This window comes from Leiobunum rupestre, chromosome 9, assembly GCF_980474605.1.
Source record: "Leiobunum rupestre chromosome 9, qqLeiRupe1.1.hap1, whole genome shotgun sequence".
Classification (NCBI taxonomy): domain Eukaryota; kingdom Metazoa; phylum Arthropoda; class Arachnida; order Opiliones; family Sclerosomatidae; genus Leiobunum; species Leiobunum rupestre.
In genome coordinates, this window is record NC_143392.1 from 17406546 (window position 1) to 17423106 (window position 16561).

At 36.8% G+C, this 16561-nt stretch overlaps 1 protein-coding gene across 1 annotated transcript in view; it reads right to left on the reverse strand.

Annotated features, from left to right (window-relative positions):
• The window catches only part of LOC149926734 (homeobox protein Dlx6a-like), a 31020-nt gene extending 22284 nt beyond the window's left edge, over positions 1 to 8736 (reverse strand). The window contains exons 1-2 of the mRNA XM_090158169.1: positions 8105 to 8736; positions 6502 to 6683 (exon numbers count right to left, since the gene is read on the reverse strand). Of these exons, the coding sequence (XP_090014295.1) occupies positions 6502 to 6683; positions 8105 to 8711 (789 nt within the window). The 5' untranslated portion in view covers positions 8712 to 8736. The remainder of the gene's footprint in view (positions 1 to 6501; positions 6684 to 8104) is intronic.
• Between the last annotated feature and the right edge of the window lie 7825 nt (positions 8737 to 16561).

Here is a 16561-nt window from a genome sequence, read left to right on the forward strand (position 1 = left end):
CAACTCAATTCAATTTGCTAGAAATGAATTGTAAATTTTCGAATCATTATACGTAATTCAATATACTTTGACAAATTTTACATTTTTATTTAAACTGTTACTAAAGTTTAAATTGCGGTCCGCAAACGAATTACCATTTTGCACTATAATTTAAATATGTCAAGTACATTTATTTTGAATTTTTTTATATTTTTACTAAAACGGTTACGAAAGTTTAAGCTGTTGACTGCAAACGAATTGTAATTTTGCTGTATAATAAAATTGAAAATTTAATGTTCATTTAATTTCGAAATTTATACTTCAATTATGGAACAAAAGATATTATTTATGGTATACTTATAATTCGTATGATACCGCAACCATCAACAATATAAAATTGGTACCTAAACACCATTAACAATTTATTTTTTAATAAAAATATAATTAGTGTTTATGTAAATCTACAAAATCCGTACACCAAAAACAATAAACTTAAAATAGAAGCCATTTAAAAGGGCGTTTAAAGAAACAAATTTGAAATCTCATCCGATACATTTAACGGAACCTAAATTCTGTAACGACCATAAAACTGTACCACAAATAATATAACTCTCAAACGTACACTATCACGAAAGCAATTACGTATACAGCGTTTTATCGACGTTTAAACGCGAGAAAAGCCGACGAAATTTATAATAATTACGATTCGGTTAGAGTAATTTTAGCATTAAAAAGCTATTTAACTAGAATATTAATGAAATTCATCATTTAAAGAGGCTGATATAAATATACGAGGGTTATTGGCAGGCTGAAATAGTCAGCGTGTCATCAAATCACGTAAAACAAGCGCGTATCAACGAAACGCGACATACCCTCAGTATATAAATATTAAGTCTTTATAAAAATAATCGAAATAAAGAATTTTACATCTGCGCTGTCGGACGGAACGCACGATTTCGGTTGACAGCGCGTGGGACTTTGGAACGCATCGCGACGCGGCGTTGCGCTCGTGACAAGTTACGTATAAAGGGGACAATCACGCATCAACAAACGTAGATAAGTCCTATTATGACCATTTAGTAACGTACACCGTGGCCTTTGTGAGAGCCGAGCTCTCGTCGCGAAACTGAGGGGACAGACAGTACTGGGTTGTCACTGAGGGCAATGGTGATACCAATGTACGGGATGAAACGAAACAGGACATGCTTAGATGAACTCCTAATGGCGGGGGGGGGGGAATGAAGAGACGGAATCCTCATGGTAATGATAACACGGTCGTGGTGCGGAAAAGAAGCGCTTGCCTGCTAACGCGAACACTTTTGGAATTGTAAAACGAGACTCTGGTCCGTTGTTCCGCTTTATTTAGCCCTTAACGGATAGCTAATAAAGTGGCCTTATTGATTCAACGACACCTTTTCCAATTAAACGCCATCGATTAGACGATGGTTTTACCGATAATTAAAGCCCGATCAAACGCGACAGCACCAGCTGTTTGGGGCTGATTTAGATTCCGTCAATAATCCCTTTATCTGAACATATATTGCCTTCTTATTAGGGCTGTGCGAGGTCGAGTAGTCGAGTTCGACTTCGAGTGAGTAATTGGAGAATACTCGTTGATTACCGAGTACCAAAAAACTGCATATTCGGGTACCCGATTACTCGAATAGGCTGCTCTCTAAACTCGTCGAGTATTTGTTTTTTATATCTCCTTTTGACTAGATATTTTTGATAATTTAAAAATAAACATTAATACAAATTTTAAATTAATATTTAACACTAGGGATTTTAGAATTAAATTTTAACTCTTAGTAATTCATTGTGGTTTTAAGTTAGAGGTAAATAAAATACAAGGTAAAATTGGTTTTTTGAAATCAAGATTTGTAAGGTATTTCATTTCGAAAAATTATTGATGTTAGTTTATTTTTAATTGGTAATAAAAACATGATTTTGCTAAAAATCGCATAAATCAATATTTAATTAAATCAGAGAAAAAACTGCGTAAATTTTAAATCTAAAAAGGGGTTTTTGGGAAAGGCATACAATTCATTCAACAGAAACTGCCAGTGTTTATTAGCGAGAACATTAATCCAGTGTAGGCCGCTCCGAAAGAAACGCGGATAAAAAATGGGGTGAAAGTGGTAAATAAATTATCCGCGCTCCCCCTATTACTCCTCTGCCTTGATCCAAATACAATACGCGTCATTCCTGGCCAAATATCGAGGCTACAACCAACGCAGTCGGTACCCTACCGCTTAACTGGGGCTACACAGTCAGTTGATTCAGTGCCATCAACTATATCTCTAGTTAAGTCAACGCCGCGCAAAATCGCTCTATCGCGAAAGCTTTTGGCCTCGTTTGGCCTTTTCGATGGCAATTTTAATTACACGTTTGGCGCGTGTATGCTACCCCCTCTCTCTCTCTCTGTTATAACAAAAGGACCATCTCCCCAAAAATAGGAGGAACCGCTAATATTGCCTATGGCACCTTTTTTGAATCTGTAAGTTTTAAATTTTATAGGAAAACATTGGAACCGTTAGAAAATCCGTTTGAAACATCATTGTTACATTTACGAAATTAAATGTTTTCATTTAATCGAATAATTGAATGTATCGTCTTGTTCTTTGATGTATAAAAAAATTGTTGCGGCCTTTTTTATTGTGATTTAAACCATTAGCTCAACGCGGAGATATTGAAAGTGATACTTTTACGAACCGTACTAGACGGACTGGCGTACATTATCTACATAAAAAAACCATCACGATCCATTAAAATTCAAAGATGGATCTATTCAGCTATTAGTGTTATTGGATTGGATAATCCCGTATCTAACATTACGAAAACCAAAGTAATACGGTACCGATTAATTTTGTGATGGCTTTGAAAAGCTGGATTGAATATCTCCAAATGTTCCAAATTCGGATTGAAATAAATAAGATAGTCGCGGGGTTCGTAATATGATAGATTCACAGGTAAACCAATTTGAGCAACTAGAAATTTAACATTCGGTGACTTTTCTGGTTTTTGAACGTCAGGATTCGGAAATTTAAAACTGAAATAGGCAGTGATCCTCTCAACTAAATTCCATGTTTGGAATTGGACCGAATTACGTCAGTAAAGGTTAACAACCCACGATTCTTCGTGTACCCTACTTTACCGAAATGCTACTAAAGTGAGGCCAATATTTTCTTTAAAAGTATGTGGTTCTAAATGATTTTTTAAACCAAAAATTTCAAGATTATAAAATTGTCTATAGATATTCGTCGTTTCTAAATAAAATAAACATAAGCTACGAATACTTTAAAATAAATTATTAAACTCAATATACTTATAATGCTGCGTGTTTCGTACAGAATTTCCGGAATTAATTTCCCTGACATTTCCAGGTTTTCCCTGGTCATTTTGGTAGAATAAATAAATGGTTTGACGTAAAATATAGCAAAATATTTAACATGTATTTTTAAAACATCTTTAAAACATTTATTTGCCTGATTTTTACGAGCCCTGAAATATTGTAAAAGCGAATGGAGCTAAAACTCTCTTTCTAACCAGTGATGCCAGTCGAGAGAAATGTGGACCCCTAGAAATCCAAAATCCAAAAATGCAAATCAGACCAAAATTTGAGAAATCTAGGGAAATTCGACGTAGGGTGATTTTAAAGTGAAGCTACTAATATAAATAATCAAAATATTTAAAATAATTGATTTAATTTAAAGATAATATTAATAGACAGTAATCTTAGCAAGAAAGCGTAATGATTTCGATTGACCCGGCACCTCTGTAGTTCAATACTGGTTACGTAGAAGCACTATGTATTCAATAACACTTTCTGAAGGACAATAAAACATTTAACCAAGTGTTATAATCGTTCTTAGGGTTTTTGGAAAAATTAGGTAAAATTTTGTTTGAAAAGGGAAATTTCTTTTTGTCCACTTGGCATCACTGTTTCTAACGGGAACCATTCGTGTAAACAGAATCACGCGCGACGACAAAAACTAGTGAAAGTAAAAACTATTAAGACTTAAAAGGTAATAATAATAAAAAAAGGAGAAAGGTTGTGGAATCAGAACGTTTCCGATTGAATGCTTGAAGAAACAAAGATTTTTAGAGCGATTCGAATGGGGGATTCGCGGGTGAAAAAAAAAGCACGCGCAAGATTGGAAATGGGCTAAACTGGTGACCTATTCCGGTAGAAAGCGTGGTTTTTTGGCGTAGTGTATCGATACAGAACCGTCTCCGAGAAGTTGAATCTGTGGAGTGAGAGTGGGGACCCGGAAATGGAGGCGCTCAATCGGGGATAAGATTCAGGAAAAGTATTGCCGATTCCGAAAGTATCAACTTCGAATGCTAAAGAGAAGTCAAATTAAAACCACGTTTCGGAATTATAGGAAAATATGAATTTAATTTAAACATAACTTTTTTTTCCAACGGTGGCTTTCCTAATTTAGAAATTACCCGCATGTACGAAATTAAGTTTCCTTTTTGGGGGTTTCTAAGAAAGTTTGTTACCCGAGATAAATATTAAAAATGCTTTTGAAAGAAATTTATAATTGTGATTACAATTTGTAATCAAACTTTAACCTTTTTTACCGTATTTATATTATTATATTATTAATAAATAGTTTTTCTCAAATGGAGATTTTGAGATTTCCTGGATATGCTATTTGAAGCTATCTCTTATTTAATTCTCAAATAGGGATTTTGAGATTTCCTGGATATGCTATTTGAAGCTATCTCTTATTTAATTCTCAAATAGGGATTTTGAGATTTCCTAGATATGCTATTTGAAGCTATCTCTTATTTAATTCTCAAATAGGGATTTTGAGATTTCCTAGATATGCTATTTGAAGCTATCTCTTATTTAATTCTCAAATAGGGATTTTGAGATTTCCTGGATATGCTATTTGAAGCTATCTCTTATTTAATTCTCAAATAGGGATTTTGAGATTTCCTAGATATGCTATTTGAAGCTATCTCTTATTTAATTCTCAAATAGGGATTTTGAGATTTCCTAGATATGCTATTTGAAGCTATCTCTTATTTAATTCTCAAATAGGGATTTTGAGATTTCCTGGATATGCTATTTGAAGCTATCTCTTATTTAATTCTCAAATAGGGATTTTCAGATTTCCTGGATATGCTATTTGAAGCTATCTCTTATTTCATTCTCAAATAGGGATTTTGAGATTTTCTGTGTATATATTTGAAGCTACCCTCAACTACGATTTCTGTCGCGTAATTTACACAAATTAAGTATCTCTTATTTAATTATCAAACTGGAATTTGGAGATTTCCCAAGTAGGTACTAGACGTACCCTCAACAACGACTTATCTCGCAAAATTTCCACAAATTAATATCTCTTATTGAAAAGCGGTATTTCGCGAGCACTCCAATGATTCTCAAATGGGTTTTATCAGGAGGCCCTAGTGTTAATTACGAATACAGTACATCATCTCTTAACATCGCGGTACCTAGGCGAAGAAATATTACCCAAAATTCATCGACAAAAAATGCGATAGCGAACACTATAGATACGCTACGGGCCATATAAATTCAAAAGTAGAAATTTCCGAGTTTAGATCTTCGGGCGGGTATCAGCACGCTATTTTTCGGCGAATGTATTCCCCCTTGACTAGATATATTTTTTTATAGGCGGTGTGGGGTGGCGAGCCAACTTTCTCCATCACACGCGGGTTTTTATTCCACATCAACAAGTGCTCACGAAAGGAAACTCGAGTCAGTTCGTATTGAGGGAGAGAAAAAAGAGATTCAGAGCCGGCACATCGTGTACTTTATCCTTTCTATAAGGTTGTCTCCTTGCAGCGGGCCGGGGACTCTGCCGTAGCTTTGGGCTCGACGAGAGGTTCGTGGCCTCGCCAGGCGCGACGAAACACGTACCGACTGAAAACAGACTTCGCAGCCCTCGGGGGAAGGACGGTTCCTTTTGCCAGCGAAACCGGTCCGGGGAAGAAGGCGGGGGGCTGCGAACGCCAGCCAGAAAGCCTTTGTTTTGGAAAAAGCCCGCGAACGGCGGAAGGTTTCGAAAACAGGCGTCGGGACTGGCGTTCCGGAGTCGCGGCGTCCTCAGTCGCCGATGGCGTCTAAGCGTCCAGACGCGGATGGTCAGTAAACAGCTGGAACAGCGGCCCTCCGGCTAAAAAGCGAGGGACAGGGCGCCAAGCGCCTGATAAGGGGTGTTGAGGAGCCCAAGGGCTCTTCCAGGTACCTGACCCCCTTTAACAAAAGATGGATGATGATGACGGGGCTTTTTGGGGGGTTTACTTTGGCGAAAGTGTTTCTTTGTTATCGAGGAAACGGGGGGTTTACGCTTTCGAGAGGTAGTAATCGGATGGACCCCCTTCAAATAACGCGTTCGGAGTACGGTTATGTCCCCCTAAAAAGGCCTATTTTGTTGTCGATTACGCGATCGGTTCTAGGGTTTGTTCATCACGCGAATGTACGTTGGAAATGGCGTCCCAGATCGGGACGGTGTCTAAGGTGAATATATTGAAAGCGTCCATTACCTGCGTCTGCGTTAACCCCAGGGAAGCGGCTAATTCCGCCCTCTCCGGCAATGCCAAGTACTGCGTCCGCTGAAACCTTCGATTCAATTGTTGTAATTGTAGGCTGGAGTATATCGTCCTAGGTTTCCTCATCTTTTTGCCCTTGCCATTTACCCGTAACGTCTCTTCGAGACCAGATTTGTCTAAGGACCAATAATAACACTATCAGTCCAACCGCGAAACAACAACGGTAAGCTTAGGAATACTTGGGAAATTGTAGGCGTAGTAATAATAATTTTAACATTGGGATAAAAAAAACATGTGGGCTAAATGCAAATTCGACATATTAAAGTTCTCACGGATCGCTAGAACCTGAACCGCGTATCGGTTAATAAGATAGTTAATTCAGTCATCATCTCGTTATGGAAATGGCCACGACAAAGTTCACCAATTACCGAGGTTCGCTTTCGAGACTGGGTAACGGTATGGCAATTAAACGGACCGACGCCGTATGCTAATAAAGCACCGAGTACAATTCCTTCCCAATTAAAAGTAATGTCGTAGAATTTTACGAAACCCCAGCGAACCTCGAAACGGGTATTAGAAGAAAATGATAATATCATTGTTATATTTGATACCTGCGGGTGTAGTAATTACATCATCGAAACAAATGGAAATTACAGCCTAGATATTCGCTTTATTATAAATTATATTGTAATAAAAATAAATATCTAACAAGGTCTAACGCGGAATAAAATTAATCTTAAATTAATCTTAACCTCAATTACTTTTCGAAAAAAAGTACGAAAGACTTTTTAAGCGAGGGACACGCGTACACTGGGGACCACGTGGATTTGTTTTGACTCCGGCTAATGGCTATCGCCAATTAAGTGGCTGCCACCAACGAGTACAGGGAGTCGAAAAAACGGCCCATTAAGAAGGTAATGAGGGGTAATCATAGCAGTCATGCACCGACCGTCAAATGAAACTTAATTCGTGGCTAATTCTTTCCATTGAGATGATGACAATCAACTATCGATTCGCGTACAGTATTCTTCAACTTTAATCTAATTATTTTCTACTGGCGCTATTTGACGAAGATAGCAATACGCTACGAAATAGTGGTACCGAAAATAGGGACATTTTCGGGGACAGCGCGGGCGCCCGATTGTCCCGGAACGCGCTGAGAAGGGAGACATTAAATTAGGCCTAATTGCCAAACAAATATGTGGCAAGCGCGCGGAGGGGCATTACGACTGAGAGGGGGCTAACAACGCATTCTCCGTAGATGTCATTAAATGTAAGGGAAAAAACGCGCCGCAAGACGAAAGGGGAACCGCGCGGGAACTTGTACTTATTGACAGGGTCGGACCGTTATTTACGAACGGGACAGACTGGCGTCCGACTAATTAACGCGTCATTCTCATTAGGAGTCCTACCAATTACGAAAACTTACATAATTGGCCTATTTTCCGTGGAATGAGACTACGGAGGGTAACACCAGGGCCAAAATACCAAACACAGACACGCAGACACTGGGGTGATCGAGGCCAAGCGCCACGACGACACGAATATTCCGGCGGAGGATTGGGTGGGATAATGGTAATGAAATTTGGGTACTTACCGTCTCTGTTGGGCGAAGAGCAGGGTGGTCCGCATTGCGCGACATTGGCAGGGTAGCTCGCGAGGTAATGGCTAGGATGAGTGTACGAGTTATGCAGCGAGGAATTGTTCATGGAGAAAGGGTAGGCTCCGAGGGGCCTACCCGCTTGGGAGTTCGCGAAGGCCTCGTGCTGAGACTGTTGCGACGAGTAGGCCGAGCGGATCGGGCCGTAGCCCTGAGCGTGGTGCGGCATGGCGTTTAACCCGGCGGCCGCTTGTTGCTGGATTTCCATAAAGGCCGACTTGTTCGTGACCTCCTGGTCAAGGCCATCCGCCGTCCCCGCCATGTTGGGGTAGGTGGCAGCCGAGAACTCCGTAAAATTCAACGTGGTGGCGGCTTTAGCGGGACACCGTCCGAAATACAACGCAGCTGCTGCGGCGGGGATCGACGACGATCGTGACGAGACTACAGCCGACGACAGCGCCGAACAACGACTATTCAAACTGGAGACTACGCCGACGCCGCGCTCGGCCTCGCTAACATCGACGAAAGCCCGAGATACCCCGCGTTCTCCGCCTCTCAGACCGGCCGACTGAGCCCAATTGGTCGATACTAAGGCGGATGCCATGTATTCCGACGAGGTAACTGCCGACTTTTCCTCCTTTACCAACGGCGAAAAGGCGCGCTACGGCTGGGCGGCGTTACCCGACGTCACTCAAACGCGGTACTCTCCCCCGAAGCCTTCGTTCGCGCGCGCGGAGGGAGGAGAGAAAGGCAGGAACAACCTCGCGCGAGCTCGGGGAGGGAGGGAAAGACCGTAGGGGGGCAAGGAAGGACGCGATCTCGCGCGGCTACCCGGCAGCTACGGCTACGAGGCCGGCCCGCGGGGGGGGAAACGAAACGGAAAAATCCCAAGGATTTTTAGCGCGCCTTTCGAAGGAGAAAGTTCTTTCCAGCGGAGAACTCGCGTCGAGGAAAAAAATAAAATAAATTCGCGGGGAAACTGGGAGAACGGGGGGGGGGGGAATCTTTCTTGGAAGAAGAAACTTCTGGCTGAAGATCTCGAGGCGAACTTATTTCCAATGGGCCGCCATACCGATACGCCTTGCTCGTTATACTAAAAAGGGGATCTTTCGAGGTATCCGATCTCGGGGAAATTTTTTTTTCGCGTTAGGGAAAAAAAACGACGGTGGAATATTTTTTCGCCGTTGAAGAGCCAGGCAACAGGTAGGCGTAGCAGCTGCGAGAGGGGAAATATCGCATCCAACGTGAACCGTTCTCGCCTCGCCAAGAGATACAGCGGCGATGATGGCAACGAAAAAATCCTCTCGCGTCCTCGTCGCTTCTGAGGCGATCCCGGCAGCGCCGGCGCCATCGTGTCTTCTCCGCTACTTATAATAGAGTTCTACCCGAACGCCCTTTTTAAGGGGGCTCGCGTTTAAACGCCCATCTTTCGATGGTAGCATCTTCCAGATACCTATCTCACTCTCTCTCTTCGTCGCGCGTTGATGATAGACTATTAATTTATACCGAATCCACCGAATATTAAATATCAAATGATCCGAATTTAGTTCCACGCCTACTTTATTTTTTTTCGAATAGCGTTAAGCGAAAAATACGTTTAATTTCCATCTATTACTATAAAATGATATAATTAATTTTTATTGACTTACTTTAATTCGCGTAATTGGTAGACGAAATTAAATACGAACATAATTTAGAATTAATATTGTCATAAGTGTTGAAGTGTATGAGGCATATTGTACGTTCATTATTGAATTTTAAATGTCTTTCAGACAAAAATTTGATATTGGGATTTTAAATTTAGTATTTAAGTTAATTTATTTCGGTTGAATTTATTTTCTTATGAAAAATAATGTTGCACATTTAAATTTTAAACATTTTGCAAACAAATAAGTTAATCTATCTCAATTGGTTTTATATTTTTGTGAACAATATTGTTACAAAATAATTTCGTATTTAAATCTACAATATTTTTCATCAAATATTTCGTATCAGAATTTGTATTTCGCATTTGAGTTAATTTATTTTAGTTTAATTTTTATTTTTACGAAAAATATCGTTTCTAAATAATTTCCTAATTAAATTAAAATAGTTAATAAATCAAATATTTTAGTTCATTTATTTAATTTTAATTTTTATTTTTATGATCGTTTCTAAATAATTTCCTAATTAAATTAAAATAGTCAATAAGTCCAATATTTTATATGTATATTAAAATTTCGTATAGACATAGTTTTCGAGTATAAAAATTGTAAACATTTTAGCCCAGTTCCCCCAGTTAAAATAGCACTAATGAGAATTTTGAGTCGGCAATACATTGGCACTTGACAGCGTGGCCAATAGCAGATAAATCATAAGAGTACTTGTTGGAGAGGGTAACAATTCAAATACGACGCCCTCGTACAGACTGCAAAGTGCGCTTGTCAAAATATCAGCTTTTCAATACTGTTTGAGTGTAATTGGCGCCGCCACTTGTATATATAAAAAATACAACGCAACGCTTTTATTGTTCAAATTTCTTTGTGAATTTATCTAAGAATGGAACCTCGCTAAATATAATATTTCTTCTAGTTTGGGATGACAACCAGACGATTAATTTGATAATATCACGGCAAATAAAAATTTTCAAAGATAAAATTAAATTATTGACGAATGCATCCTGTGATAGTTTACCGCATATAGACTTGGAAAATTTTGATGTACAGACCAATTTAATAAAAAAAAACTCAGATCAAGTAAATTTCTTTACACGAATGATTTTATTGTTATAATTAGTAATAAACCATCTTTGAGATTGACTACACTCTAAAAATATTATTATTTAAAATTGGCTACACTCTAAAAATATTATTATTTAAAATTGACTACACTCTAAAAATATTATTATTTAAAATTGACTACACTCTAAAAATATTGTTATTTCAAATTGCATAAACTCTAAAAATATTATTATTTAAAAATGAATATAATCTAAAAATATTTTTATTTAATATTGACTTAAATCTAAAAATAATTATATTTATATTTAACGAAAATCTGAACATATTAGTTAAAATGATATAAAATAGTAAAACATTTTTCCCTAACCTATAGGTTTTCGAAATTATTTTAAATTGTAATATTTCCATTATAATTACCAATAATTTAATTAGCTCTAAGCAAAAGACACTTCCTATGCAAATCTCAATGTAGATAAACGTCCTATAAGATTATTAGAAATAAATTACACCTCAAAAATAAAACATAAATAAATTTAGTATAAAAATGTTATCCAAAATTGTTTTATGTACTGATAACGAAGCAATTTTACAGGTCGTAACTATCCCTTATTTTTAATTAAAAACAGTGGTGCACCATAAATTAATTTAAAAGGGGGAGGGGGCTTGTGGAAGGCTCGTATTAAAAATAAGTAAAAATCCGTACGTTATCAAGGGGTTCCAGACCCCCTGAGTGTACTACTGGCCCAAATATAAATATTCACAAATTTAAATTTAAATTAAATTCACAAATTCTTAAAGGGAAATAAACATTTATAGGGAAGCCCTTGGAGATTCAATTTTTACACTTTTAGTTTTACTAAATGGCATTAAGTTAAACTATTTGGCGGGAATATAATAAATACTGATTAATTTAAATGACTATTTATTTTAAAACTATAAGCAAAAGTTCAACTTTGGAACAATTCGGCAAAATTAATATTTTTCGCGGTTTCTAAATTATTTAAAATTTTAGACTGTTGTCGCCATCTGGTAAGAAATAGGATATGTAAAAATGGACCTCTAATGGGGTTACCCCTGTGAGACGGTTCTCATCCTTTGTCAATTGTGTATTGGTCTATTATGGAATATGTACAAAAGGAGGTACTCAGACCATCTTAACGAGTCAGTCTTTTCAACAACGTGGTGGGCCGCCAAATAACCCATTAGCAACCGCGCATTTGCTTAAAAGGCATAATTTAGTCGAAAGGAATACATTTCTAACAGTACCCACGACACGACCATAAATACATAATATATAGTATTTTGACGAAAAAACGGTTTGCCTATTATAAAAATCTATATAATAATCGCGCGAGCAAAAGAGTACGATCATATTCATTTGGAAACGCGAGGGGTCCCTTTAAACACGGGGTATTAGGTAAACAATCATAATTAGCCAATCTTTTCTCCACCGGAGTTGGCTTACACCCAGTCATTTGATGACAATTTGGCTTTTGTCACCGGGCGACGAGCCGAATATTATAGAAATCGCGCCAAAACTGAACATTGAATATAATGGTATAGTGTGAAGTAATTGGCTGTCAACCCAAAGTCGCTGATCAAAAAGGGACAATTATAGGTCTTTTCTCTCCCTTGTATGTTAATCATGGAGGACTGGAACGGTAATTGCCTTTTAAATGTTTTTTCCCTCACTCAGCCTCGTGTAATCACGCGCCCATACCTATTTTTCTCTCACTCCTTGTCAATCACAGCTCACTCAAACACGCGTGAAAGATTACAGCGCGTGGTTTACATACAGGTAATCACGCGAAGGTCGAACCTCAAAGGATTTTGGTGCGGTTTTATTAACGGTGGGTGAAAACAGCTTGTTTGTTCTGGTGAATTTAATAAAAGGTAACTTACATTATTTACGTAAAAATTGTAACCGTCAGAAGAAAGGTTTTTTTACGTGACACGCGATGATATTTATTTAAATCTTTCACGGTTATAAAATTGGACTACGTTAGTTTAGGAACTTTATTTTAACAAGCCATGGCCGCCCTTTTGGTCGAATTTTTTTTATCTAGGACGTCACAGTGCCAGGACTCTATTCTTAAGCTTTAAAAGTTTTTCAAATTATTTATTTTTAGATCTGTCTGTGATAAATTTTGGGATTTCAAGATGATAGCAGAGCGCGGTTTGGAACAAAAATTTATTAATATCCTTTGATTTTAACATCAATTGTTTTAACTTGCAAATATATATTCTTGGGCTTTAAACTTTTTTCAATTAATTTATTTCAAGGTGATAGTTTTGTTGATGTAATAAATATTGAGATTTCAACATGGTAGCAGAACGAGGTTTGGAACAAATTGATTAATTTTCTTTGATTTTAACATGAATGGTATTCACTTCTTGTTCAATAATTTTGAGAAAATATATCTCAAGATGTTTTAAGTGATCCTTCAATGGCAAATTTTGTACAAAAATTGTTTCATTTTCTTTAATTGTATTGACTTCTAGTTCAATGATTTAGAGAAAATATACATCCCAATTTTTAAGTGGTCCTTCAATGGCCAAATCGTATACCAATTTATTAATTTCCTTTAATTTTAACCCGAATTGCATTGACTTCTAGTGATTGTTAAAGGGTTTTAGGAAATACATTTAAGGATTTTTTAGGTGATCCTTCAATGGCAAATGTTTTACACCAATTTATTAATTTTCTTTTTTTAATGAATTGCATTGCAGTTGATTGTTAAATGATTTTAGGAAAACATCTTCATTGGCAGTATTGAGGTCTATCTGTCAATACAGTATATTTTTGCACAAGCACCCCTGGAATCTTAAACCCAGAGTAAATAGGAAATGATAATATTTAAAATTATATCAAAACTTCTAAAAATTCTAAAATAAAAATAATACAAGTAGGGATGCATCTTGCAAAAATACATTTTCCCACACATTCAATAGCCTCTATACGATTGATAGGAATCAAAAGCAAAGAAAGCGTATATTATATAATAATTTAACTTTCCTCGATTTATATGTCCGAACTTCGCTTATAAAATGATATAAAAATGATAGATTGAGGTAGAAAATAAATATTACACAAATAAAGGTATAAAGAAAAATAAAATTACCACAAACTGTCGAAATGTAAAATACGGGCGAAATAAAATCAACATTTTTCGCTTTTATTCAAATATTTTTCTTATACTGAGAAAAAAATAAAATATGTATCCAAAAAATCGCGCGTTGTAAAGGTTACGAGCCGGAAACTACGGGCAGAAATGTAAGTTCCGCTTCAGCGCGTTCGTAGGCGCCAGATCACCCCAAAAACCGAGTGTGTGTACACTTCCCATAAGAAGTATCCTACGTGAACTTGTCTATAAAATTATCAAACGCGTTACCGGACACTTTGTTCAAACGGGGAAAGACGTACTATCTACAATGGTCAAAAATTATCAGATGACAATTACGTCGGTAACCAATTGAGGAAAAAACTACGCTTGGATAGAGGTTAAAGGTCACGGTAAAAAAGCCGCGTGAGATTGTCTATACTCGGAGTACACGACGCGTACAGTTTCACGTTGATAGATCATGGTTGAAAATGATTGTGGATCGGAACTTTTACAGGTTTACTCTCAGCCATGGTCATTGAAAAGTGTTATACGTGCCAGCCTCAACAATGATAGTGAAAACGTTGAGTCTCCGGAGATTATCGCGGCAGATTAAACCATGAAGAATGGTATCTAATTGCGCGGAGAGGGGCTTGGGTGTTGATAGATCCAACCCTAAATGCTCTTTCAACAAAATTCTCCTCGATTTAAAACAATAGGGAGCCTTAAAAGATGAAATTCCCCTTTGCAGAAAACGTGAAGATTATCAGCCTATTTCAAGACACTACTAAGCCTAAAAACGTCTACCTTTAGACGTATTAGGCTTAAGTAATGCGCGGATCTGGGCTGGAATGCTAGACGTTTATCCAGACGAATTGTCCGTTCTTTAGCCCCTCTATTATGTTTGCCTAAGATTCGTTATCACCGCGTCGTGATGAAATGCGTTTAGTTTGTGGGTGGTTTTCTGGCGCTTTAAAACATATCGAAATCTGCCAGATTTAAGTATTGTGGTTTTATTTCAATAAGCATCTTTGGAGCTATATAGTAATATAAATGAAACCACTACGCCCAGGCAATTTCCTACGAAATTCTCGTACAATAGATGAAATGCGTAAAGATTATTTCACTTTTGGTAAGGCACCAACTTTAGATGTGTTAAAATATCTACGAGTAAATTCAAATATAAACTCAAATTATCCGTTTCGTTATTTAAGATTAATTTCTAACCCTATCTATTTAAAGGGAGTAGAAACTAAATCGAAAATTCTTTAACGTAACTAGCGCCAATTACAGCTAGTGACAGAAAGGCGATACTAGTTGATCTATCATAAATACTCTCAATAAAAGATACCCTAAAGTTCCTGACTTCTTGTTAGATCTATTTATTCTGTGAAAATCTATATAAAATCTATGAAATGTTTTATAATACAATACAATAAAATATTATATTATGTATAATATAAGTTATATAATATATGATATGTTATATATTACATATAATATTATATATTTTCCAAAAACGTATATTTAATGAACTAAACTCTGTGTTTACCCACAAATGTAGTGATCGGAAACCAGATAAAAATCGGTTAGAGATACAAAAGTATGTATCCTATTTTGTACAACAGCTTAGCGGTATACTTATTGACATGATAAAGTACAAAGCTTGGGTGCCGACGACATTGCAACAAAAGTAACGTCTCCATTTTATCCGCTCATGCGGTGACTTTGAAAAGAGGACCATACGCCTAGCATTCAACCGCTGCGGAAACCGTGCACTCTTTACAATAACTCACGCCAAGCATATGCTTGTTCAAAAATCACCCCTGTTCCCCGGGTCAGAAGGGGCTACGGAACCCGCAAATACAACGTGGGTTTTTCCCCAAACCACCTCCGTTAGAAAAACGTTATACTAAACCCCTCATTGTTGCGAGCGCTGGCCACCAAGGGCTCTACGATATTTATAAAGACTTTATGTAATATAAAAGACCTACCATAATGTTATCCAAATCGTTACCTTCATCCTTTGATTTTATTCCTCCCAAAATAACTGGAAATTTCGCCACCCTACTAATAGTTTAATATATAGCCTAATCTTAAAAAACGTTTCTTTACGATATTTAGAATTTAGTTCATACCACAAATTTTAGATTTATGATCTACGATAACCTAATATTTTAGTACAAATATTATGTCTTTTTATAGACCATGAATTACAATAGTTTCTATATTTCTAGGTCATGATAAACCGACTGACAACTCAATATTTGGGTATAAACAGTTTTTGAATTTAAAGATTATGTTTATAATTAGTTTTTGAATTTAAAGGTCATGGGTATAAACATAGTTTTGGAATTTAAAGATCATGGGTATAAACATAGTTTTTTAATTTAAAGATCATGGGTATAAACATGGTTTTTGAATTTAAAGATCATGGTTATAAACATAGTTTTTGAGTTTAAAGGTCATGGGTATGTAATTTATGGGTATATAACCGTTTTGAATTTAAGGGAATAGGGAATAAACAGTTTTTGAGTTTAAGGGAATAAAGAATAAACAGTTTTTGAGTTTAAGGGAATAGGGAATAAACAGTTTTTGAGTTTAAGGGAATAGGGAATAAACAGTTTTTGAGT